The 26498-nt window shown below is 39.7% G+C and overlaps 2 protein-coding genes, 1 long non-coding RNA gene, 1 other non-coding gene and 1 pseudogene across 4 annotated transcripts; 3 read left to right on the top strand and 2 right to left on the bottom strand.

The window, feature by feature from the left end:
• Window positions 1-3446: 3446 nt before the first annotated feature.
• On the bottom strand, window positions 3447-8208 carry LOC122658341 (annotated as a pseudogene).
• Window positions 8209-16069: 7861 nt separating this feature from the next.
• LOC122659858 (protein FD-like) lies at window positions 16070-17470 on the top strand. Its single transcript, XM_043855006.1, has 3 exons — window positions 16070-16829; window positions 16954-17049; window positions 17292-17470. Exons 1-3 carry the CDS (start codon window positions 16086-16088, stop codon window positions 17370-17372), a joined length of 921 nt encoding a protein of 306 aa, XP_043710941.1. The 5' UTR covers window positions 16070-16085; the 3' UTR covers window positions 17373-17470.
• Window positions 17471-20000: 2530 nt separating this feature from the next.
• LOC122660172 lies at window positions 20001-21832 on the top strand. The gene is made up of 3 exons (XR_006332640.1): window positions 20001-20089; window positions 20506-20508; window positions 21694-21832. It is a non-coding gene; the product is annotated as an uncharacterized LOC122660172 (long non-coding RNA).
• Window positions 21370-21441, top strand: TRNAE-UUC. Its single transcript has one exon. It is a non-coding gene; the product is annotated as a tRNA-Glu (tRNA).
• Window positions 21833-25123: 3291 nt separating the features above from the next.
• LOC122659693 (UPF0434 protein Pmen_1615) lies at window positions 25124-26258 on the bottom strand. Its single transcript, XM_043854792.1, has 3 exons — window positions 25950-26258; window positions 25814-25868; window positions 25124-25371 (listed from the first exon to the last, which is right to left on the bottom strand). Exons 1-3 carry the CDS (start codon window positions 26048-26050, stop codon window positions 25210-25212), a joined length of 318 nt encoding a protein of 105 aa, XP_043710727.1. The 5' UTR covers window positions 26051-26258; the 3' UTR covers window positions 25124-25209.
• Between the last annotated feature and the right edge of the window lie 240 nt (window positions 26259-26498).

A 26498-nucleotide genomic window follows, 5' to 3' on the forward strand; every position in this document is an offset into this window, starting at 1 on the left:
TATTGGTATCTTTGGGTGGTGATGTCATGAAGAATGTATTGCCACTGCTTTTTGTTTTCTGTATCTGACCGGATTTTTGTTAGTTATTGCTTTTGGTTTATTTTATTTTTTTTTGTTATTCTTGATTGATTAGTACCTCCTGCATACCTGGAGTTAATGCATCTGCATTATTTCAGGTTTAGGTGGTGAAAGTGGTTTCTTTGTGAGATTTGCAACAACAAAAAATTATGGTGTGTTGTATTGTGGTTCTTGTGGTCACACCTATCGCACATATTAAAGAGTTGTTTTGAAGTTGTACACAACAGCACTGTAGTTTCAGTTTGGTAGGTAGATGTCTGAGACATATATAAAGTTCTTAGCTTGTTAATTATCAGGCACTGTGCTATTGTGAATAAACCAGAAGTTGCTGTTCTACTTGGTAGTTAATATTGGTGTTTTACTTTTTCCAAGTAAATCATTAGTTACTAGGTGTTCTCTTTTGGTTGTGGTAGTTACTGACTTGAAATCTGTCGAGTAAATCAACTACAAATAGCACAGTGCTAAAAAGCTTTGTTGAGGGGCATTTCAACTGGTGTTGAAATAGATAGATCATAGGCAACTAGAGTTTAAACAAGATTCAAAACACTTTACACAGAGTAGCTGGATTGAGGATGTTGAGATTGTCGGCTATGCCTAGTGATGATAGAATGAATGATCAAGAGATTGGTAAGATTAATTAGCTTAGTTGTGGGGAAAGCTAAAACAATGTCTCTTCATTAAGAATTCGACATAGAAATATCTGGACAACTAAAGGATTGTAAGGTGTTCAGTCATCACTTGGTGGTTGGTTGGTAGGTCTGAAAGTATGTCTTTTGATCAGACAGTAAGGGATGTTTGGTAATGTGTCCTAACTTTATTTTACTCATGGATTTCCCCCTCCCCAAAAATTAAGTCTATATTGATGAATACTCGAATCTAGATTTAAACCATTATAGTCGGTTTTGAGATAATGCAAAAAATTAGCAAGTAGGAGAAGATAACGGGCTAAAAATTTAATATATGGCTTATGTTGAATGGATTATGGTCCCCCATGAATTCCAGTAAGGGGGAAAAAAAACTGTATTTTTAAGGTTAGGAAAATTAGGGTCTTATGGTTTTTGTGTTTCCAAATGGTCTGCAAGTGTATGAATTATCAATTTAACAGGTGGATTATATACTTGCATCTTGAAGAATGTCCTGTTGTACAGAATTTGAAATTTGTAATAATTTTGTTACCAAAAAAAAATTGTAATAATTTTGGACAAATCATAAAATTATAAATTTTTATACTATGTAGGATAGGATAGGAGTAAGGGAAAATATCTTCCCTTATTATACGGAGGAGAAAGCACGAATGAGTCATCCAATATTGGGGGTGGGGTGGTCATTTTGCTAACCATGTGCTTAAGTGTAGGCAGCGCAATCAAGCAGCCTTCTTTTTCCCATTTTGTTATTTGATGGCCTAAGGTGGCTAAGTAGCTCAACACTAACTGCGGCTCAACCAATCACTTGTCCTTATGGCTTGGGAGCGCATGCCCAAGCATCCAATATGGGTGGGGGGGGGGGAGAAGGGAGAGTGGCAGGGTGATTATTCGGCACCCATGTGTAGCGTAGGGGCGCAACCAAGCAGCTTTCTTTTTCCTGTTTTGTTATTTGATGCTACAACATAATCAGCAAGCCAATGGTAGATGAGACCTCAAAATTTTTGAAAGAAGGCTGGAGGAAAACCATCCATGCCTGGTGCCTTCAAAGGACTCGTATCAAAAAGAATTTCTTGATTTTATCAAGTTAGAGGGGTTACACAACGCTTCTAAATCAACATCCGATGAAGTAAAATGCATCTTGGAAGTGGTTCTTAATCTCAGTGTGCATTTCCTCTTCATTTACAGTCCAACATCCATCATCAAGCTTCAATTTCATAGTCTTATTTTGTCGTCTGCACTGCATTGTAGCAGCATGGAAATACTTTGTGTTCCTGCTCTGAATCTAGCTGATCCGTGACTTTTGATACCATAACTCTTCCTCTTTATCTATCTCCTCTGTCAGCAATTTATAGATTTCATTCACCTTTCTCTATGAAAAAGCTGAAGCTGGAAGATTTTGTAAACTTGCAAGCTCCACCTTTAAGCTTCTAATTTTAGCCTGGACATTACCAAAGACTTAAGTACTCTATTTGCGGAAGATCTTCTTGCTATTCTCAAGCTTTTGTTGGATGCAATGTGTGGCAACACTTGGTGTGGGTAATGACCAGCCTGCGTCAACTGTTGATCTGCAATTAGGATGTCGAAACCACATAGTTTCGAATCAAAATGGATGCAGGCCTTTCACCCCCATTTGTATCAATCAACGGGGGGGGGGGGGGGGAATGGTCCAACCCAGTCGTCAATCGAACAAATATCGCCGAGTTCTCGTAAGTAGATTGTCAAGCTGCATTTGCGAGAGCCTTATCTAGCTGAATTCTTATGTTTCCTCACTCCAGTCGTTTATTACTCAATGTGAACTTTGCAATACGTTAAGAGATTTTTCGTTGATATCATGAAAAAACTGAACCTTAGAAACTCTAAAATCTGATGGAAGCCCCAAGTATTTTTTCGGGCCATCACCATACGGTGTCTTTAGCACCCGAGAGAACCGACGTTTGAATCGTGCCGCAGTTTTTGGCCGAACATAAGTGAAGATTTCTTTAGATTGAGGGCATAGCTGATCGATGTTTGCCTCTGAAAACATGAGCTAATCATTCGTAAATAGGAGATGTGTGATTGGAATACATCCATTATGCCTTATCCCTAGAGTCACAAACCTTAAAATAGGAGACCAGTTGAGGCCAATAAGTCTATGCAATGTTGGAAACCAAGATCATCACAAAAATCATGGCCACCCGTTTAAAGTTGATCCTTCCGAACATCATAGCTTCTAACCCATCGGTGTTTGTACCTAGGAGAGTTATATCGGATAACTTATGTATGGTTTATGAGGTGATCCATTACATCAAAAATAGGAAGAACGGGAGGAAAATGCTAGTTCCTCTTAAACTAGACATGAAGAAAGCATACGATCGGCTTTAGTGGCAGTTTATTAAGGAGATGCTCCTAAAGCTTTGCTTCTGTGATCGATGGGTTCAGTTGGTTATGGCCTGTGTAACCTCTATCCCCAATGTTTTTTTGGGGTAATTTACACATATCACCTCTGAGGTTTAACGAAAGTATAATTTTATCCCCCAGTTTTGAATAATTCTACGTACCTCCTGAGGTTTACAAACGTTAACATATACACATATTCTGTCAGTTTATGACTAGCAACGTTAAAAAAAACCTTACAAGAAATAAAAAAAAAACCTGCAACTCTCTTAGGGGAAGATGAGTAGCAGGTTTTTTATATCAATTCCTTTAATTGAAATAAAAAAAAAAACCTGCAACTCATTTATCCAAGGACATTTATTATACAAGGGCACAATTTTGGAGAAAGTTACAAGAACTTCCAACAATTACTAGTCATGGATCATTTTCTGATGAGCTTTTAGAATTCAAACTGAAAAGAACATGAACTTATCTTTCATGGCTTCACCCTCAGTCCTATACTCCTTGAATTTATAATCTTCCTGCTTGAATGCAGAAGGTACCTACCTACCTTCCCTTCACAATAGCATTGACTACACAACTGAAATGCAGTTTCATCTCCTTGAAACGAGACCCAATAATAGGGTAGCGGCACAGAGAGCAAGAATAGCGACCATGGCGTGTTCTGTCCCCAGTTTCAAGCTTTAACAGAGTAGACATTGTTCCAAAACCCCAATCTCGGTCATCAAACATCTCGAGGAACTCTGAAAAGGAGACTGGTGAAACATCCGCTTCTCCATGAAGTTCCAGCAGTTTACTGACCCCATTAGAAGGAATATAGATAGCTCTCAGCAATTTGATGTACCTAACTGCGTCTGCTTTCTTGATATAGATTTCATCTTCGTTCACAGGTCGCCACAGGAGTGCATCAAAGACAACCCTCTTGCATCTTTCAGGAAGGCCACTACAAATGGGAGCAAGAACAGCATAGAACTTGCCCAGATCCACCCAACCAGAGCCTGAAACATCCAATACAGAAAGAATCCTCTCATTGATTGCTTTTACAGCTCCTTGGAAGGACTCGGGTTTCTAAAAATTAAGCAATCTACGGCGAATTTCCTCCAAGGTAGCCTTGCGGATTGATTTCTCAGGAATACCGTTACCAGAATAGGACATTGGAACTTCTGTTTCATTCATTTCCTTCTTCAGAAGATCAACATCACAACGATTCAACTTGGTGAGCATCTGGAAAGCCCTGATTTCAAGAGCATCGACCAAGTCCTACCTTAGAGTAGTATTGCTACCCACCTTCAAAGAAAATGAGTTGCAGGTTTTTTTTTTTTTTTTTTTCAATTTCTTTTAAGGGCAACTTTGTTAGTTCACATCATATTTTTAAGGTTGGTAGTCATAAACTGACGGAATGGGTGTATGTGTTAACGTTTGTAAACCTCAAGGGGTACGTAGAATTATCCAAAATTAAGAGGTAAAATTATACTTTCGTTAAACTTCAGTGGTGGCATGTGTAAATGACCCCTTTTTTTTCTTTTTTTTCTTTGGGATAAAAACCTCTACCTCCTACAATGTGCTAATTAGTGGTTCTATGTGCAAGGAGGTCAAATTAACTAGAGGAATTAGGCAAGGCGACTCTCTGTCCCCTGCTCTTTTTATCTTATGTTCACAAGCATTAAGCTCCACCCTGACAGCAACTCAAAGTGAAGGTTTGATTAAAGGTATTAAGGTGAGAAACCGTTGTATTCCAATCACACATCTCCTATTTGAGGATGATTGCCTCGTGTTTTAAACATCGATCAACTATGCTCCATTAAAGATTGCTTGGATACTTACTGCAAGGCAAACCGGGCAGGCCCTCATTCTAAAGAAATCTTCACTAATGTTCAGCCCAAATACTGCAGCACGATTCAAACACTGGTTCTCTCAGGTGCTAAAGATACCTTATGGTCATGGCCCAAAGATATATTTGGGGCTTCCATCAGACTTTGGAGTTTCTAAGGTTTAGGTTTTTCATGATATTAACGAATAATCTCTTAATCTATTGCAGAACTGAAAGCAACATTTTTTATCTCAGACCGGAAAAGAGGTGCTGCTCAAAGCAAAGGCATTATCTATGAATACATTTGTCTCTAGACATTTCAAGCTTCCGAACACTCATCATGACAAGCTCCGATCTGCTGCAGCAAACTTCTTTTGAGGAGAACATGAAGGGAAGAATAAAATCCACTGGCTTTCGTGGAGCAAACTATGTCGATCCAAGCTCCCAGGTGGCTTCGGCTTCCGAGATTCAAAGATGCACAACCAAGCTCTGCTGGCTAAAGTTGCTTAGAGGCTTTTTAAGGATCCAAATTCTCATTGGGCTGTATTCATAAAAAACATCTACTTTCCACGAACTGATTTCCTCCATACTCAAATTGGTCACCTAGCATCGTGGGCCTGGCACAGTATCATCGAAGGCCGTAAGGTGTTGAAAGGAGACCTCATCTGGCAGGTTGAGAAGGGAGATAAAATCAACATTTGGGAGGATAAATGGTGTCTCAATCAACAAAACTGACAATGAAGTAATGGATTTTGGGCAGAGACTCTCTAGTTGGCAATGGAAAGAAGGAATGGAAACAAAATATGACATTGTGCAATTTCCTTCTATGGGGAATTTGGGTGGCTCGTAATGAACTAGTCTTTCAAGGCAAATCCTAATTCAACATGCCTTTAAGTGTTGCTTCAGAGTTTTCTATGGCAATACCACAGAACTCCAGTCTCCGGCCATTCATCAATAAGGCTTGCCCAGCAAGATTGGAAGCCTCCAGCCCCTGGTTACTATAAACTAAACTGCGACGCCTCCTCGTCGGTAGCTCAAAGCAAGGGTGGCTTTAGGTTACATACTCCGGGACTCTACTGGAAAGGCTAAAGATGCAATATATGATAACCAACTTCCTTTATCAGAGTTGTTATGGGGGAAGCTATGGCAATTTGAAATGGATTACTTCAAGCAATCACGGAAGGCTATGACAAGGTTGAAGTGGAATCGGATTGCGAGGATGTAATATCCTATGTGACCAAACGGGATGATTTGAGCCTCCATTAATTTCAACCTATTTTGAATGATATTATTTATCTGGTGCCCTATTTTAAATGGAAAATTATCACCTCCAGTTTGCTGACCGGCCCAGTTCCCCAGTTCCTCTAATAGGGGGATGGTGGACCCCACCCGGGCAGGGTGTTTGGGCATGGGTAGAGAGGTCATTTCAGCCCCCCTTTGTTAGAGGAACTGGGGAACTGGGCCGGTCAGCAAACTGGAGGTGATAAAGATCCATTTTAAACACTGCTCATTCCAACATATCCCCCCGAGTGTGTAACAGTTCGGCCGACTCTCTGGTCCGAAAGGTCTTATCTTTGACAGGTAGGATAGAATGACCACTTTCCATTCCATGGATTCAGGAACTTTGTAATTCTAATTTCATGAGCTTCACTTGTTCCAATGAATAAATTAATTCTTGGCAAAAAAAAAAAAAAAGGTGGACAAACTAGCTCAACACTTTCGAAAATTATCTCCTCCAGTTCCCTGTCCGATTCAATTCCTCAATTTTTCTAATGGGGGGGGGGGGGAGTGGTAGACCTCACACGGGCAGAGTGTTCGAGCAGGGGTAGTCATTCAAGGCCCCCTTGTTAAAGGAATTGAGGATTTGGGCTGGACAGGGAACTGGAGGCTCATCCAGTCACTGCGGCTCATCCAATCAATTGTCCTATTCATCTCTCTTTTTTTCTTTTTGAGAGGGGGGGGGGGAGAAGGGTGGGGCGATATGTAAAAAGTACTATCCATATCTCATCTTAATATACGTAGGAGAAAGTACAAACATGATTTGGTGGATACATATCTCCATTCAAACTGATTTGATAGCAAACCCAGTACAAGGATTACTGTTCAGGTTATTTTTTCACTACTATTGTTAATCTGAACTTCATCAAAAGAATGAATCAGACTTTCTAGTTTCTGTTAAATTCCAGCTTTGTTGACTGTTCTGTTTTTCCTTTAATGACATAAAAAAGATAGCATTTAGAAAATAAGTTTTCATGTACATCTACTTAGAAACCCATGGGTGAAGATAAATAAATAAAAATGGACCTGAAACCCCTGGAAGAAGAAAACATAAACAACTCAACATTTGGTTCTGCAGCCCGGCTACAGAGAAAACTCAAAATTTTGGGGGATAAGAACTATTTCCATTCAAAAGTAGTTCAGATGAGTGAATCTGAGAGCGCGCGTAGGGGGGGGGTTCTCTAGTTCACGGGGGTTGAAAGGTCAAAACACGCAGTCCTGGGCACAGGAGCTACGCACTCGGTTTAGCATTCTTTTTCCCTAATTTGATTTAAGAGTTTGATGGCTGATGAGCTAGATTAGATTAAATTGAGGAATAAAACCCAATAGATGATGAGCCATGCAATTTATTGCAGTTTCCAGATCATAAATGATTTCTACTCCTCCTTTGTTGAGAAGGAAAATATTTTTTAGACCTAAATAAAAAAGTTAAATGATATGTATCTTTACCCGTATGGATAATTATCAATATTGATACCTGTTACGAAAACAACGCACAGAATAACAATTTGCAGAAGAAAAATGAAAAACAAAAAAGAAAAAGAACACACAACACACAACGCAGAGATTTACGTGGTTCACCTCCAATATGGAAGCTACATCCACGGTCGAGTAGTAGAGCAGGTTTCACTATTTCTCTTGAATGTTACAAAACCCTCATCTATCTCTCTCAAAGAGATACAAACAATAAATAAGAAAATCCTAACCCAGAAAATACATAAATGCCTTCAGCCCAAAAATGCCCAAAAACTGGACCAGATCAAAAACATAACACATGGCTCAAAAGGTACTCATTTCGAAGATCTCGACGAGCCTAGCACCACTCCATGCCAGGCTCCATGCCAGCTTTTGGCATTTCAAGATCGTTTTGAGGCCAAAACGGCCCTCCGAAGGTCTCAACCGCACTTTCTGGACCAAATCAGGCTTCACCAACAAGAATACCAATATGATACAGATCGGGCCATATTGACCCCTATCAGGATCATAATACTAATTCATGTTGACCATAAAAGATACCTTATCCATGCTCACAATGGCAAAAATCTTTATTAGAGAGTTATAAGTCCCCCCCCCCCCCCACAAACCTTACAAAATTAAAAGGACAAAGGAAATTGCCTCGCAACATGATGCCTAACTCAGACACAATGAGAGGCATAATGGCCACCTCACCTCCCTGAATGCAAAAAATGATCATCGAACACATAAATGTGAAAAATTCCACACATTTTGAGGCATGCCTCCCCTTGGCACAGGGGCCACGTTGTCAGGCGGATTATCTTTATCCAACAAATATAATATAGACATGGGCTGATGTTTTCTGTGCCGCAACGTAGCCTGTGCCCAAACACATGGGCATTTAGGGGGGCAGAGTGATCATTGTGCCCACTCCCATGCGTCTGGGCGCAAACTACACCTTGACACGGAGAACATTTGACCTATAGATATATTCATAGACGTAACAAAGCTTCGAACTACAGCCTCCGGGTAGTAATACTATAGGGTTAGGGTAGTAGTATCTACGAGGAAGGGGAAAACAAAGAGAGGTATGTTGGAAGTTGGTACCAATGCTTGCCCGTGAAAGAGTATAAAAAATTGTAGAAAAGAGCGAGAGAGAGAGGGGTGTACAGTCTGGGACAAAGGCGTGTTATTAGCACTTTACATCACCCGTAAAGAGGCAATGAGAGGTCTTGTCACTGCTTCTCCTTCATTTCCCGTCCTTATGGGCCTTATTAGAGTAGTGACGGAGTGTAGACTCTAGAGAGTAGAGAGAGATGCTTTTCCAGTTCTCCTCTTTTAGTGGGGAAAGGACATAAAGTAGATTTTGGCACCCCCATGGAGGGTTTAGGTCTTGGGGTTTATGATTAATCTTCGAAATCTTTTAGTGGGTCCAACCAAATGCTGACAATGATATCTCAGCCATCCAATCTAATCAGATTGAGATCATCGTAACAAGGGTACACTTACATGATTCAAGTGGGGTGGTGTTCCACTTCAGAAATGTTTGATGGCTTAATGCCAAAAATAGATGAAAAATGGTGCATTCACGTGAATGACCACTCCACAAGTAGAATGAAAGGGAGAGAGAGGGTGGGGGATAGGCACACCGCCAAGAAGGAGAATGGATCATCTGCACGTATCAACAGATGAACGAACATGTGAGAGTAGGGGTGCAAGTTTAACCGTGATGGCCCGAATCCGTCTTGGCCCACCCTGAGCTCGAATTGGGCTTGGGTTGAGATACCTTGACCCTGAGGGCGGGTCAGGGTCAGGAATTTTTGGCCCTGAGTCAAGGTTAGGTCACGTCAGGGTTCAGGCCTCGAGCTAAGCCCGACTCGGCCCAACCCTACCCTGTCTTCTATTTTTTGTTTTTGTTCTTGTTCTTTCTTCTTTCTTTTCTTCTTCTTCCCAGCCTGACAAGCCCATGCATCTTCCTTTCCCAGCCTAACCAGTCCATTCATCTCCCTTTCCCAGCTTGGCTAGCCCGTACATCTCTCTTTCCCAGCTTGGCCAGCCCGTACATCTCCCTTTCCCAGCTTGACCAGCCCATGCATCTCCATTCCCCCCATGGCTAGGGCCAATCAGGGTTAGCCCGGCCCAACCCCGAGGGCGGGTCAGGGTTGGATTTTCCTGGCCCTGAGTCAGGGCCAGGTCGGGCTTGGGCCCAGGTAAGGGGACTCAGGGTTGGGCTGGGGTTTTAAAAGGCCAGGTCCAACCCGGCCCTGTTGCAGTCCTATGTGAGAGTCAATCACATTTTAATTTTATTTCCATAAACACCCCTCCTCCCCTTGTAAATGGCAAAAATAGGACAGGTGGTTGGCTCTCACATGTACGTTCACCTTTTCCAACCCCCCCCCCCCCAAAAAAAAGGTCACTTGTTGGTATGTCCAGTCCAGAGGAACCGAACTCGCCAAGAAGTACGTAAGCAAGCGGACGACACCAATAAGTTCATGGAATGGGGCCATCATACAAGAGTGTAGAAGGGTCATTTCAAAGGATTGGGCTCCTTTTCTGCAGGGCATGGTGTGCAGCGCACATTGTGCAGCTAGGGAGTCCTCAATCCACACGCCAGCATGTCGGGATGTGAGCTGCTGTGTGGATCGGAGCTCCCCAGCCGCACGATGTGCATTGGAGAGGGAGGAGCCGGATTCTATTTCAAAGAGGGAAGAGAGAGAGAGAGATAGAGAGAGAGAGAGATGGAAGACACTATGCATGTAAGGGTGTCAATTTGGGACCAGAACCAGGAACTGTCCCGCTAAACCTGGTACCAGACCGTCCCATTAATAAACGGGACAGTACTGGGATCTAGTTTTGGTACTGAATGATAAATGGGACGGGATGGTTCTGGGACGGGATTCCCAATGGTACCAGTACCGAAATACCAGTTAGGTACTAGATGGGATCAGAACTATCAATACCCTATCATAGGCTATATTTCATGTTCTTTTATTCAAGTTTTATACTATATTTTGATGTATTTTGGTGGCATTTTTTCTTATGGAGGATTCAGCTGATAGACCTTCAGTTCTATATCTATAAACTTGTTTAGTGATAGCACTAAAATTGCATATGAACTTGTTTATTTCATCCTTATTAATTCTTAGTCATCGTTTTGAGAAGCTAATATGTGATCTTAAGGAAATTGAAGAAGTAAAACCATGAAATTCAATTCATCATGGTTTCATATTTTAAGTTGCTTTCAAAATTAAGGAATGCTTTAGATCTCATAATAGTGAAAAGACCCACATCACTACTAATGAAAACCATCTCGTTGAAAACCATTAAAGTTCTTCTCTTGTTTTTTAACTTGGCCTAGAACAGTTTAGGAATCGGTACCGTCCCGTCCTGTTGATAATCGGGACCGAGACCTAGGTTTGATCCCGCTAACTAAAGGGGACGATACTCGGATTGACACCTTTGGTATTGGTACTGATACAAACCCATCCCGAATACCGAGAACCGTCCCAATTGACACCCTTATATGCATGCGGTGTGCCTAGCTTTGTCCCCCAGTTTGGATAGGGTAGATACTCTTTACTCTGAGTCCAACAGCTTCTTCTCTGGGCTGGAAAGGCCCATGGGTCAACCTGTATGTGCATACGGGCCTTTCATTCTTTAGAAATTAAGAGAAAATTGCTCTAAAGAAAAGGGATTTAATGTTTTTTTCTTTGGGCTAGCCGGATAGGGATCCGGGAAGAAATTTGTATGCCACATCAATGGCTATTTTGAAAAAGGTATCCACATGGGTTAAATAAATTCAGAATAAGAAATAATAATAATAATATAAATTCCATATGAAAGAGAAAATGCACTGTAGTGTCATCGAAAAGTTTTTCCCTTTTCCTTTGTATCATATTTCTAAAAGAAGAATTTTAGGAAGAAGAATATTGTCCAATCGTGTGGCCTTTGCACTAGCAAAGGGGCATGCAATGGCATCCAGTAAGAGGGGCGGGATGGTCATTTCCCCCCCTCTTGTGCATAAGGATGACAATTTAGAATTGAAACCGAAATTGGTCTTATAAAACCGAACCAAAATAAATTTGTTCAGTTTTGATTTCAAAAGCTAGAATCTTTTCTTTGTTTGATTCAATTTCGGTTTCATGTCTAAAACCGTTAATTCAAACCAAATAAGGAGTAAGATACAATTTTTTCTTTTTTAATGTTTCAAACAAATGGGGATGATGAATTCTATTCTTTTCTAGTGTTCGGAAAAGATTTGGTGTATTATGATCCTAACAATAAACATTTTTTTTATTGGTGAAGATGTAAAAACATTGGCTCAAACACTTAAAATAGGACTTAAACTGTATATGAAACCAAATTAAAACCCTCTAAGAAATTGAACTAATAGCATACTTACTTGTGCGTAGTACAAGGGAACACGACTGGGTAGCATTATTTTTTCCAGAAACTTTCATATTTTATAGGATTTATGCATGGAATGCATTATTAAAACGTCAATGCTTGTAGTATCTTTATTTTTCTTCTTGTTTTATATTGTTTTGTTTTGTTTTGTTTGGGTGAGGTGGGGAAAATTTCTACGTGACAATTATGGGATTTTTGCCACATACGTATATTAATTACGCTTTTAATTAACAAATTCCTTCTGTAGGAAAAAAGAATTCTATCATGGGGCGTTGTTCTCTCTATCGCAACGTAGGCTACGCTCAGGCACATGGGGGTGGACACAATGACCATCCTGCCCCCCTGAGTGGCAGACCCATGTGTTTGGACACAGCCTGCGCTGCAGCACAGAGAACATTTGAAAAGAGTTTGGTTTTGGGTGGGAGTGAGGATAGAATGGTCAATGCTCCAATGATGGTATTTTTGTGGTTGGGGTTTCAGTACAGGAAGTTGTTAGACATGAATGTGGCCGTGACTCGTGAATCATGAATCATGAGTGTTGAGTTGTGACTCGTTAGTGAATTAATCGAAAAAGTATGGGTTTGTGTGTGTAATGGATCATGATCGTCTCCTACTACAGTTATTTGGTTCCTCTCATAGAGTTGAAAATGACGACCTAACCCCCTAGCCGTGCCCGGATATGGTTAAGTTGTCATTTCCATCCCCTGTGAGAGGAACCGGACAACCGAACGAGACAGAAAACCTGACCGAAAAAAAAATTCGTATGATTACTTATGACAGCTATTGACAAAAGAAAAGACAGTGGTAAATCTATAACGTGTCCGAGTCTAGGGAAAAGAACAGGAATGGACTTGACTGACTGAGAGAGAAAGAAAGAAAGAAAAGGAAAAGGGAATCTCTGGATTGGATAATAGCGCTGCAGAAGGAGTTGGTGTATGCTTTAGTGGCGGCAGAGGCAGACTAGTAAGTTTTCTGTCTCTCTCTCTCTACAACTCTGAAAAAGTTCTAATTAAAGAACGTACTATCAAATCTATAATCTTTGGAGTCCCTCCAAACTCCAAAGGGTGGACTGGCCAAGACCAGGTGGAGCCACTCGACGTCTTACACTCTTACATTGGTTTTGATTGAATGAAAGATAGAAGAAATTAAGACAGATGGCTCAATGCCATTAAACATGGGTGGGGGGGCGGGGGAGGGGATGGAGCCAATGACGTTTCAATATTTCAACCCCCACCACCACACTGCAACCACCCTTCCAGCTAGTTCCTAATAATAACTTCCTCCTCTTACACATGGCCGAATCTCCATTTAATTTCAGCGTCATCAGCCACTGCAGTGCTCCATCCCTCTCTTTCTCTCTCGAATCACTCTCAAAGGTACAAACGTGGCATCTACATTGAAAAGAAGGAAGAATCGTCTCTGTTCAGATATAAAGAGGAAGTTGACATCTATGATTAGAATAAAAAAATTAAAAGGTCAAAAACCTATGTTAATAAAAGGGAGAATGTTCTCCGTGTCGAGGGCGCAAGCTGCTCCCAAACACATGGGGGTCGGTGGAATAATCACTCTGCCCTCTGAGTGGTAGGTAGATCCTCTGGGCGCAGCTTGCATTGTGGTGCGGAGAACATAAACCTTAATATAAAAAAAAAATACAGCTGTTTAGTTAAACGATTTGAGAAAGAGATTGAATTCGTGGACATTAATTACCTATTTTGAATGCAATGCAATTGAATGGATTCCTATTTATACAACATATGTTTTTTCCCGTAAATGAACAAGATACATGAGATAAAGGAATCATAGTTGGAGAGGATCTGGACTCATGATTAGGGCATGTCTTTTGTTGTTTGGATACTCTACAAAAGAATGCCCCTATTTGATTGCTTTGAGTTTGAGATAGGAATATGGGGAATATTTGGGTTTTCCTTTCCTTTTCACTTATCACTTGGATCCTAAAACATGGTAACATATCAGGCATATCAATCGCACCTAATATCAATGAAACGCCTAAAAAGTGATTTTTGAGATCGAATCAGTTTGATATGCCCAATCCATATCCATATCAGTCGAGATCAATACACGTTGATTCCATGTTTTATAATAACCATGCTCAAAACTACTTGATCCGGATTCTGGAGCTCCTCCAAAAGGTTTCTTTGGTTTTCGTCATAGTTCAATATGTTCTCCTCTCTTCCATCTAGACATGGCCTCCCACAGGCATTTTGTTAGGCCAAGTGGTGCAAATGACATGATGATGGTTTAATACTTTTATCACATATGCTTATGGGAAGTAGTTTAATTTCTGTCTGGGAGTGCGGCCTATGCCAGCACTTTCATGTGTCTATTTCTCTCCTTAAAACAATGAGGCATTTTATATGGGGAGGAGAGAGATAAACTCATGGGAGTGCTGGTGTAGGTCACATTCCAAGATAAAGGTCTTTTTCCCCATACTTATTTAGGAAAATATAGACACACACAGTTGTGATATTTGGAAAAATAAGACCTTTAATGGCATTTTGATAATTTGACTAAATTTGAATCGGACCTAGACCCTCTCATCCGAGTCCCAAACTAGTGAACTAATACAATTATGGATTTGGACTAATAAGGGCCAAAAAAATTAGAGGAAAATATTCTCAAGGAAAAAGTACCGGATACTTTCGCTTGCCAACAAAAAATGGCAGCCTTACATGCTCTCTCTCTCTCTCTTCAATCGCTCGCCCGCCCGCCCGCCCACCCACTATTGTAAAATTTATAACCCAAGCTCCTCCTTTGCCCAAATTAGTGCCACCATCGGAGGAAACCCTTGTCCTAAAAGAGGGTGTCATACAAAGGCAATGTAATAAGGAATCTACACATTATAGTCAATGAAAGATTGAAAAATGACATCATCCATAAGACAGATTCATATGTTATAATATGAGAGAGAAATGTCACTGGGGGTCCAATTGTTTAATACATGACAAAGGTATATATAAAGAAATCAATATAAGGGTAGTGTAACAAATTATTTTTTTTCTTTTCTTATATCCCAAACATAGCTAAAAAGATTTTCACAACCGTGAAAAGCATCCCAAGTCAGTCAGAAGTCAGAGCAACATCTTTTTATATTTTAAAAGGAATGGAACAGTGAAGTGCCACAGGAGATGAAGCTGTCAGTCAGAACTGAGAAGGTGTTCAGTTCAGAAGCCATTGCTTCTTGATAAGAGCGGCTATCCTAAGGGGAGAGCTAGCATAATCTCACGGAACAGGGATTCATTCGTAGATGACCTCGGAGGAATGCAGTGTAGTGTCAATCATGAAAACTGTTTTCTGGGGTAAACCATTCCATGTTGCCTTCATTCCCTGCTTATACAAAAATTGGGGCGGCCATCACGCCACTACCTCATCAATACTTATTGTCATTTGATGAAATACCCTTCTTTTTTGTAACCTAAGGTTTGTTAGCCCCATGGAAATTTGAAGTTATCAAGTGTTTGAGTGGGTGAAACACTTATTACAATCCTAAAAATACTATTCCTGTAGAGGAATAGAGACTAATGGCAATTGCAGGAGAAGAGTGGAAGTAGAAGAAGATGATAAGTTTTCTGTACTCTTATAAGCAAATAAGATTGATAATGTTCTATAACTGTTAACTGAGGAATTTGGAAGTTTTGTTCCCCCTCTCTCTCCCCTGTCCCCCAAATCCACTCTGCCTTCAAGATTTGTTTACTTTTCCAGATACAGAGAGAGAGAGAGAGAGAGAGGGGCTTTTTAAGTTGTAATGTAGCAGAGTCGTCACATCTTGGCCTTAGACAAGAAATTTTTTGCCCTCTCAGAGTTGGAATGGTTGAGGAATTTATATCTCAAATGATGTGTATTTGAAAATCTTTATACCTCAATTGAATATTAGGATATATTTCTAAAATATATTTTTTTCAAGTCCAAAATCCACATCAACTCAGTCTTATTCCATCAAAATAACATTTCTTTTTTTTAAAAAAAAAAAAAAAAAAAAAAAAAGTCCTTTACCGACGAGACTTGCTAGTAGACTATAGTACATGTTCCCTGTCACTGCAACTCTCTCTCTCTCTCTCTTCTCTTCAGTTTCAATGTGGTCGTCATCTGATGGTGAGCAACACTTCATCACCAAGAACAACAACAACAACAACCATCGCAGAAGAGTATCTTCTTCTTCATCGTCCAACTCCTCGACTATGTCCTTACCTTCCGCTCCTCTCTTAACACCAAGAAGGAAAACCATGGAAGAAGTCTGGAAGGACATTAACCTAACCTCCCTCAACGACCACCCCTCTTCTAGAGAAGACCTGCTTCTCTCTCCAAACAACATCAGAACCACTACCACCACCGCCACAAGCAGCTTCGGAGGCAGAAACTTTCAAGACTTCCTTGGTCGACCCTTCAGTAAAGACCCACCTTCAAACTTTGTCTCTGCTGAACCCATCCGAGCCCGTGAAGCCAGTCCTTTTACTTCTCCTCCATCATTACCACTACCCACCACCGCTTTGAGTCTGAGGTCTGTGCCAGAGTTTCATTTCCTTGAAAGCATCGACCCTCTCAGACCTCCCCCACAATTACATATCCCTGTCAATGCACCTTCACCTTTCCTAATGTCTTCCCTCACCTCTTCCTCCTCTCCCCTGGACGCTTTCGCTTCTCCCTCGAGTTTCTTTCCCTCATGCCAGAAAAGGGTTTTGGACCCTGATGATGGTTCCGGCGATCGACGCCATAAGCGTATGATCAAGAACAGAGAGTCTGCCGCACGTTCCAGGGCCAGAAAACAGGAATCTCTCGCTCTGCCCTTTCTCTCTGTATTATTAGAAAGTTTGAAAATTTTCAAATTTTTTTTTCTTCCCAGAATGTTCCAAGTTGGTTATTTTGTTCAAATTTCTGTAAAATTAATTGCAGGCGTATACGAACGAGTTGGAGATAGAAATTGATCACTTGAGGAAAGAGAACGCTAGGCTGAGACAAGAGCGGGAACAGCAAAGACAAAATCAACAGGTAATAAATTTTGACAAACAAACAAAAGAAGAAAGAAATAACAGAAAAAGACCCTTCAACCAGTACCATCCATTGTTGTAGATTCCATAATTGAGCTTGAAAGTGGGAATGAGATTTGTTTATGTTGCTTCCCATATTAGAAGGGAATGAGATTTGATATATATATATAGAGAGAGAGTTAGAGAGATCTGACTGGTTTTTTTTTGTTATGCTTTTGTCTGTCTGTGTTTGTATGCTTATAGGTGCAGTCACCCCTCTTTGGAAGAACTGCTCAACTACCCAAAAAGCACACCATCTATAGAACGTCAACAGCTCCGTTTTGAGAAGCATTTGTGCCAGCCCCTTCTTACTAGGCTTCTCCTTTTGTGTCTTTTTTTTTTCCTTTTACTCTCTATAAAATTACCTTGTGGGGCAAGGTCGCCAATCACCACAGTTACTGTATAATAGGCATAAAGAAAAAAGAGAAGATGAGGTGTGTTTGGTAAGAAAATTATCTAACATGTCCAGCAGTTTGTGGTTGTGTTTATGGCAAAGAAGGTATAGGTGAAGGGAATGAAAGCCATGAAGGTGAAGCTGCGAGGGAGAATGGTTTTGAAAATTCCAGGCAGGCAGGAACTTTGCTTTGGTAGTCTTTTAATTTTTTAGCTTTTGGGTCTTCTTTATTTGTCTTTGTTTATATTATACTCTGCTTTTTAGCTCGTCTGAAGATGGAGGGTTTGGGAAGTAGCAGGATTCGAAAGGAAGACTGGTTGCTTTACCTGTAAATAGATTCACAGTGGGACATATTGGCTATCACAATCATCTTCTTCTTCCTCTCTTTTTTTCTTTTCTATTTTTGTGGTTTCCCTATACCTTCCCCTCCATGCTTCCCTATTATTTGATACAAAACATCTCAAGAATCAAGATCCTATAAGCTGTTTAAAATTTCCTGAAAAGTTTCTGCTGCTACTACACTTCCTCTTCAACCCTTATGAAAAGAAGACAACCTTAGTACCTACCAACAATGTGGGATTTTCTAACTCAACCCACTGTCACATTTAAACAAACACCTAATCTGATTCAATCTGCTGTCCTTGAATCGCACAGTTGCGTGTCATTAGGGTTTATCCTGATACCTGAAGGTCCAATACTCCAATCCCAGTTCCCAACTTCATGCCGAGATGGAATAAATATGATTTTTCTGACATTGATTGGATGGTGAAGTTATTTTCGTTGAAAGTAAACTCTCAGGTCGGCAGTTTCGTATTATAACCTTACTTTATGTAAGTTAGGGAAATTTTTCCTATTCATACGAATTGAATTCATGACTCTCTCTCTATTAAAGATTGTGCCTGGAAATTCTTCTATATACAACCAGAGGATGAATGATTTAAGGGGATCATATAGCAAATCAATATTCTATTTAGAGTAAGGATGCATTTCATCGACAAACTAGGCATGGATCAATTATTCTACACAGTTGATGCCCATATCAAAACTTATCCTTTACAGAACAAAATTCCATTAAGGTAGCTTCCTCGAAACATAGTTTTTTTGGGATTACTCATGACAAAGAAATAAATATTTGAAGAGACCATGAGGAGTGAAATGAGATGGGACTACCTCGTAAGTTTTGATGGAGATGGAGAGAGACAAAAAAAAGATGTTTAAGGGGTAAAACGTAATTAAAAATGGGCAATTGGTTATAGGCTTAGATGGGATGAGTTATTGGGTTATTGTAGAAAAAATGCATGGTTCTAAGTATCAATATCGTATTGCCCGTATCAAATGATATGTATCGATTTTGTATGTAGCTGATTCAGATATTGTGCTGATACCATATCGGTGACATAGTATGGACAAGGGGTAAAATGGTTAGAAAATATATTTTTAAAGGAGATTCAAGGGTAATTTTGTTCGATACAGTGATGTTCATCATATCGGTATCGTATTAGTTTTGCAAATGATCGATATCCGATCCGATACCGTGTACTACAACTATGAAAAAAATATGGTTTGGTAAAATTGCTTACGTTTACAGTGAGATGAGATCTACTTTACTATCAATGGATAATAGAATTACAACGGTTCGTCCTCACACCTCTTTTAGATTGATTACAGAGCAAATACACTCATTACAACTTTATAGTGAAATCTTATACAAGATTTTTACAGAATTACCCACATAGCTTCTTAATGGCCCTTAAGAATCAGCCCACTTACGCAAGCAACAGAATTCAAGACATCAAATCCCCAGTGGTTATATGTACTTCCTCTTTCAAGAATACTAGTAGTCTGGTTCTAATACATATTAAGAGAGTGGAGTCCCTGGAAAGTATTATATTAACCTAAACTTTGCCTTGCTGTTTAGTTTCGTCTCTTCTCATCATTCATTGCATCAATTAGATCAAAAGTTACATGGATCCCTGATGTGGAGTATCACTTGATTGCCAAAGTCTGCATAGGCCTGCACTGTAAACCTGTATCCAAACATTAACTAATTGGGTGCTCCATTGCAATTTCACCATGGATTGTAAGAAAAGAGTTAATTTGGGCACAAAATGGATCTAAGTTGTTGTTGTTGTTGTTTTTTTTATTTTATTTTATGAGAAATGGTTAAAAATAAAATTTAAAATAATTCACCTTCCTTTTGGGTTCACAAATACCCTTCTGGGTTTTAGAATTTTCCTAAATACCCTTTGAGATTCCTTTTCATTGGATGTGAGCTTGGGTAGCAAGAATGTTCCTGCAACCCGGGTAGCAGCAAAATTTCACCTAGCATAAACTGTATTTAAAACATTATAGAACTTCAAATTGCAAGATATCTTATTATCCATAAAAAAAAAAAAAAAAAAAAAAGTACAAATCATGAAAAAAAGAGAAAGCAAATAGTAAATTGTTCTCCTTAGAGGGACAAAAATGCTTTTAGGTCCTACAAACAAAGCAGCAATTTTTATTTATTTATTTATTTATTTTGGGTAAGATATGCTTGGAGAAAAGAGAACATCTTAAACTATGGAGCCTTGCCTTTTCATGACGTTTGTTACCATCCAGTTAATCTGTTAAAAAGAGAAGATCACAGAAGTAATGCAATGGTATATAATTCTTGGGCTGATGTTATCTATGCCACAGTGCACCCTATGTCCAAACACATGAGCTGGGTATTCCTGCCATTCAGGGGGGCAGGGTGATCATTTTGCCTACCCCATGTGTTTGGGCGGAAAATTATCTACTCCATTTCTTGCTCACTTCATTTCCCAAAGTGCCTCTAATAGAGGGGGTGGATTCCACCTGGGCAGTGTGGTTAGGCAAGGGTAGGGTGGTCATTTCTCCCCCTCTATTTGAGGAACTTTGGAAAATAAAGCTACCCGGAAAGTGGAGCCGATAATGATCCATGTCTGGGTGTGCCTTGGGCACATAGAACATTTGGCCATAATTCTTTTCAAAAAGCATATTATGATAAGATGGCGTAGGAAGATCGTATGGATAGAATTTAGAGAAGAACATTGGTATACATGGATGGAGATGGCACAAGAAGATCGTATGGATAGAATTTAGGAAAATCTTTACTTATCTCAATATTTGAAAGAAAATACGAAACTTTTCATGTTTGATGGCCTATCTCCATGGTATGACTCACCATGTGAATTTTATCTATTGATTTGTCAACTATTCTTGTTAAGTTATATGTTTTTTCACTTTCTAAAATTTTCAAACTCAAGTTAGACCTTTCTATAACAACATATTTATTAGATGATGGTGTAAAAAATATATTCACCTGAACTACTATTGGATACACCGAAACTAATTTCGGTTTTTTTTCTTTTTTTTCTTTTTTTTCTTTTGTTTTCCTTTTTGGGTAGTGTGTAAATAATCTAGGGTTCAAACCCCAATCCATCGATAGCCTAAACCCCCACACCCCAATATAAGTTTTTTAAGACCCGGTAGGAGGCGGTAGAATAGAAGGAAGGCGTGCGTGCGGGCGTGCAGTCCAATAGGACACCCAAAACTGAACCCTTATAGGATTCTGCACCAGGGGAAGCTCACTACTTAATTGGAGGATTCAGTTTCCACTTGGGGTAACATGACTACTTCCTTCCTAGAATGGTTTCCACTTCCCACAACTCATATTTAAAAAGAAATAATTGGAGTTGCACCGTCAAGATCCCACCAATCTTTTCAGATAAGTCCACCACTTCACCGTGGTTTGCGGGGAAGAAACATACACAGATTTCGGGAATCCTTTTCTATTGTTTTCATTGGAGCATTTGCTGTCTTCTCGGAGAGAGCAATTACTACTTATAGTACTATATAAACAAAATATCAGTAACCAAACATCAATCCGTTGTCGTCCAGCGGTTAGGATATCTGGCTTTCACCCAGGAGACCCGGGTTCGATTCCCGGCAACGGAAATTTTTTATTTGTTTTGTTTTGTACTAAGTTGGTCTCATCTCATTAACATTTAATAACTCCAATGACAGAATCAAACAAAGACAAAAAGAGAAATGAGATGAAGAACAGATTTAAAAGATCAAATATAGATGGATTATGATAATTGATAAATGAAGCCACTTGTCTTGCTTACTATGTTCCGATCTCGACAAATTGTTTCTTTTCTGTGCGATTTAATCTTCAAAATTTTTTTTTCTTACCCAAGAAATAAGAATTGAGAAATCAGAATCCAGCTACATGGAAGGAGGAGAACCATATAAGCATCTCCTCAGTTAGCTCTTCCTTCTTCATTGAAGCTTTACCTCCATTGAGTGCAAATCTGCATATCGGACAGGTTCTGTGACCCAAACTCAACCATTGATCCACGCACCCTTTATGGAACAGGTGTGAACAAGGAAGCCTGCGTGTTTCATCACTTCCACTTCCACTTCCACTTTCACTTTCGTTTTCTTCTCCCAATCTGACCAGGCACACGCAGCAGCAATATTCTCCTTCATCTCTTGTTCCTGTTTCGTCTTTTGCTTCTGGTGCTAGAGAAGAATTATTAGGCCCAACCCTTTGGATGATCACCCCATTGGACAATTGCTTGGGTCTTCGATGCCTGTGACTGACCAAATGAATCAGGAAAGCTAACAAGTTCTTCATTACCATTAATGCTTTATCGGAACTATCTTTCTTTTTAAGGTCTTAATAGAGTTTTCCAAGAGTGTGTGTTAGTGGGTCTCTATGCAAGGTTGAGTTTTGCTTGCTTTAGAAGCATGGATGGCTTAGAATTTGGAAGAGATCAAAGACGATGTCGCGAGTCCAACCATAGCGGTTGCACCTGCACAAGATTCGTCCTTTCTACTAGAAAGAATAGTGTTAACTATTAAGGCTGATTGATATGTTCCAGATCCAACCAAGCCCAACCCCTTTGGTTTGGTAGGTGATCTTTCCAAGTTGTAATATAATTTCTCAGATTATGTGTATTATACCTTAAGCTATCTATGATACTCATCTAGGATCGATCTAGCACCATTTTAGCTCATCTATGCAGAATGTTTGCCTCATTTAAGAGCTAGAGTGGGATGGTTACCCGCAAGGGAGGGGATCCAGCCTCAGCAAGTCAAACATGAAGATCGCTACATATCAACCGCTGTTATAAGTTTCTTCTCTTTACTTTGAAAAGAAGGGATGATTAATACAAACTAGTTTCTCTTGACCCACGGCCATGAAGAGATTCCATCACTTTATTGTGGTTAGATGGGACTCTTAAGGATAGCATCAACCTTCGTAAGATAACTTAATTTTCTTCACTGTTGATGAAGGGAAACTTTTTCCTAATTTATATATCTCCTCATATGGTTAGTGGCTTTCATATTTGTCACCATTTGTCACATCTCATACATGGATGGAAATATGCCGAATCCATGTGACAGATTGGGCTTGTTTGCAGCTCTGCATGGTGTGCAGCGCACATCCAACTGCTGGGCTGCCACAATGTGCACATCAGCACACATCCCGAGATGCATCGTGGCAGCCCAGCCATTGGATAAAGCATCACTCTGTGACAAGCTCTTCAGTGTTTCCACTTGAGTTTTGCAGATAGTTCATATACTCTCTCTGAACTCTTGAGCCAAGCAAACCCGTGTTTTTAATGGGCCATTAAGCCTACAAGCCTTATATTTCATTGAGTTTCAATCAATAAAATACTCCCTACTAGACTAAATTAGTCAATTTTCCGGTGTTGGAACCGATTAAGGACTGCTGATTCGAACCCGTTAAGAACAGAAGACCGAACTGATTATAAGTTCAGTTTTGGTCCTGACATACATATAGGACTGATTATGTAATCGTTTTGTTTTGGTCTTGGCCAAGGTATGTAGGGGCTTCAGTGTGATAGATATACATATACTCTTGAGAGTCTTCAAATTGACGCACTTTTTTTACTTTTCCTGAAGCAGATTTGTTAGAGGGGTAAAAGGAGAAAGAAAGAAAGGAGGAACCCAAGAAATCATAAGCCAACAGCTAAACCAGCAAAGCAACCCTGAGCATCACAATAGAAAAACAAAAATTAGCAGACTTGATCAGATCTTTCTCACAATACAAAAGTGGATCATATATATATGATCATATTTTTGTCCTACAAAATTCAACTAATTAATATGTGAATTTAAAATTTCAACAGAACTACAATTACAGCTAATCTCTTACTTGGTATCAAGAACAATCCTTACATCTCCAAGGCATAAAAGGATCAGGATCGTCTCCAGGGAGGCGTGCACCCAGGGTGCTGCCAGGGGGCATCCAGTGGCTGAGCTGTGCCACACATATCTCGACGCAAGCCTAGGGATGTGTGCAGCACAGCTCAACGGCTGGCAGCACCCTGGGCGTGCTGGGCTCCCTGGAGACCAGCTAAATTCCTGAAGACACCATGTCAATAGTCATTACAGTCGGTCATCCAGATCCGGAACTCACAAGTCTCAGCTCTGATCCCTGGAAGTAAGTAAATTACAATGAAGCCAGGAAAAGTTGTCCAATTGATGTGGTTTTTTACAGATCACCCATCAAAACATCAGAGTTCAATGAGGCAAAAGTACTATCTTCAGGTATAGTCCAGGTACAGAGCCAATTTCCACTGAATAATGAAAATAGATATGAATGCAAGAATTCATAACAGTCACATGTCAAGTGATAGTCTGTCAAGGATATTCCTGACCTGAATGATTCTAAGGATGGACTAAATGGGGACTCCATTGTACATCACTGGCTGCTAATTCTGCCCATCAGACAGTCTAGTTCATCTAACCTGATTAAATAATCCAATGAGATGAGCAATCCAGGACTTGCTTGCACTTGAAAATATAAATGTTAAATAGATGACACCATGCGTTTACCACTTTTGAAGTCCATATGATTAAAGGCAGCTTTCCACACTTCTGCATGGTGACAAAGCATGTAGCAACAGGAGAAAGCTTACTATCCACTCTGCAACTTAAGCTAAGTTCTTTTCATTGTTATCCTACAATATTTACCTTCAGAGAACTGAGATCAACCAAGTTAACCTGCACCGACAATGAAGGGAACACTACATCCTACTTTCAAACCTAACAATATCATAGCCATCGTTGTCAAAGACAAAAAGAACAAAGTCATGTATGAATGACTTTAATTGCTTCACTGGCCAGCAAAAGATGTGATAGAAAAGAAAGAGAACAAAAAAATTTGCAGGTCAGAGCAGCTATGTATTTCCACCTTCAGAAATGTTTAAACTTTAAATAGATTGCAGAAGTTAATATATGAAATATTAGCTTCTAAACATCATGGAAATCTGATTTTAGGGTTTTGAAGTAAAGGAAAAAAGTTGTTTGTGAAAAAGATAGTATAGCATTGAAGCATAATGTTTCATTGGTAGCTGACACAGCATGGAATCACTTCGACATGTGACTGATAATTTTGCTCTCCAACAAATGTTGCTTACAAGTATTCCAAAATTTTTAAAATGATGTAAATATTAGTGAAGCATTTTGAATTAGTACTTCCATTGCTTAAACAAGAAAAACTGAAACCACAAGAAGTTGAATCCTTGAAGAGGTCATATATGGTTCCAAAGTTTCCTGACTTCCTCCCATGTATAATACACAAAATTGTTATTTCATTCACTGAAACAAGAAAACCAAAATCTCACATAACGTAAATTAAAATGGGAACAAAATATTTCCTCCTACAAAAAGAGAGAGTAAATGAAATTATTGTGAACTCTCTCTGAAGGGAATTCTGTCTTTACCCCCTTGATAACCACCCTCATTGTTCGACAGAGAAGAATCAGCAACATCATCAGTTGCAGATAAGTCGTCTGTCTCAAGCAATTTTCCATCCTTTGGTACCAGGCAAGGGATTCCATCAACAATCTACAAAAGAAGAGAACACGCAAAGCTATTGAACTTAATGAAGGAACAAGAAAAGCTTACAACAAATAAAGTTCAAAGACGGGAGGAAAAAAACAAGCTGGCCAAGGACCACTCCAATTTCCAAGTTACAGAGTGGGGCACATTTAAGCCTCTCACTCAAGACTTCGAGCACAGGAATTATAAGAGAACAACTGAGTAATCGTTTGGTTGAATCTAGAAGATGATTTTTGCAAAAATTTGAGGTTGCTTGAACAGGACTAGGATATTGGAAATGAAGACAGACAATAATAATGTGGAATGCCATATTCATCATCAGGAGGTAAGGATTAGACAAACATGTTCTACTTGTGTCGGCACCAAATTCTGAATTTCAAGCAGGCACCGTGTTCTGATTTCATCAAGTTCAAAAAACTAAAGAATGGGAAATGGAGGAAGAACTCACAGGATAAGAAACTCCAAGCGCGACACTGATTAGGGAATTAGATTCCTCGCACACCCTGAATGTGTAGAATAAACACGAAAACATGAATTTTCTCTCCCGGGTTTTAATATGGGAAAAAATAGGGGGAAATCATTACCTCAAGGGTTGCTTAGTGAGTGGGCAGACAAGAATCTCTGATAAAGTCTTGTTGATGATGGTACTGGCATCCCTAAGAAAGGTTCTACTTGCTTTCACCATTTCATCTGTTTCAGTTTTTCAGTTTCACTGTTGATTCTCTTCTTCGTCGTCTTCTCCTCCTTGTCGCAAGTTTCTCCGGTCGGGACCCTATGTATGGGAGTACCGGGGAAGCAGAAGCTCTTGCCTGTGGAGATATGGATCCCTGCACAACGCCACTCAAAGTTCAAACCCTAGTTCAATCAAATACCCCCAATGCTGATTGTATTGGTATGCATCCCATATTTACTTATATATCCATGCATGCCTACTGGTATTCTACTATGCGGTGCTCAATTTTAGTTTTGATCGATCAAACTCAGTTTTGATTATTAATATTGATTGGCAAATACCAACAACAACAACTCCACCTTATCCCAACTAAATGGGGTTGACTACATGGATCCTAGCAAAGACAAAATATTAAAAATAATAATAGAAAGAAAGGAGCACAACAACATCGACAACTACT

This window comes from Telopea speciosissima, chromosome 4 (genome assembly GCF_018873765.1).
Source record: "Telopea speciosissima isolate NSW1024214 ecotype Mountain lineage chromosome 4, Tspe_v1, whole genome shotgun sequence".
NCBI classification, from domain to species: domain Eukaryota; kingdom Viridiplantae; phylum Streptophyta; class Magnoliopsida; order Proteales; family Proteaceae; genus Telopea; species Telopea speciosissima.

Coding starts and splice junctions, on each gene's coding strand:
- LOC122659693 (XM_043854792.1), bottom strand. CDS start 26,050: ATGGTGAAAGCAAGTAGAACCTTTCTTAGGGATGCCAGTACCATCATC. Junction 25,869..25,949: donor CTCACTAAGCAACCCTTGAG/GTAATGATTTCC, acceptor CTACACATTCAG/GGTGTGCGAGGAATCTAATT. Junction 25,372..25,813: donor CGCTTGGAGTTTCTTATCCT/GTGAGTTCTTCC, acceptor CTTCTTTTGTAG/ATTGTTGATGGAATCCCTTG.
- LOC122659858 (XM_043855006.1), top strand. CDS start 16,086: ATGTTCCCTGTCACTGCAACTCTCTCTCTCTCTCTCTTCTCTTCAGTT. Junction 16,830..16,953: donor GTTCCAGGGCCAGAAAACAG/GAATCTCTCGCT, acceptor AATTAATTGCAG/GCGTATACGAACGAGTTGGA. Junction 17,050..17,291: donor AGCAAAGACAAAATCAACAG/GTAATAAATTTT, acceptor GTATGCTTATAG/GTGCAGTCACCCCTCTTTGG.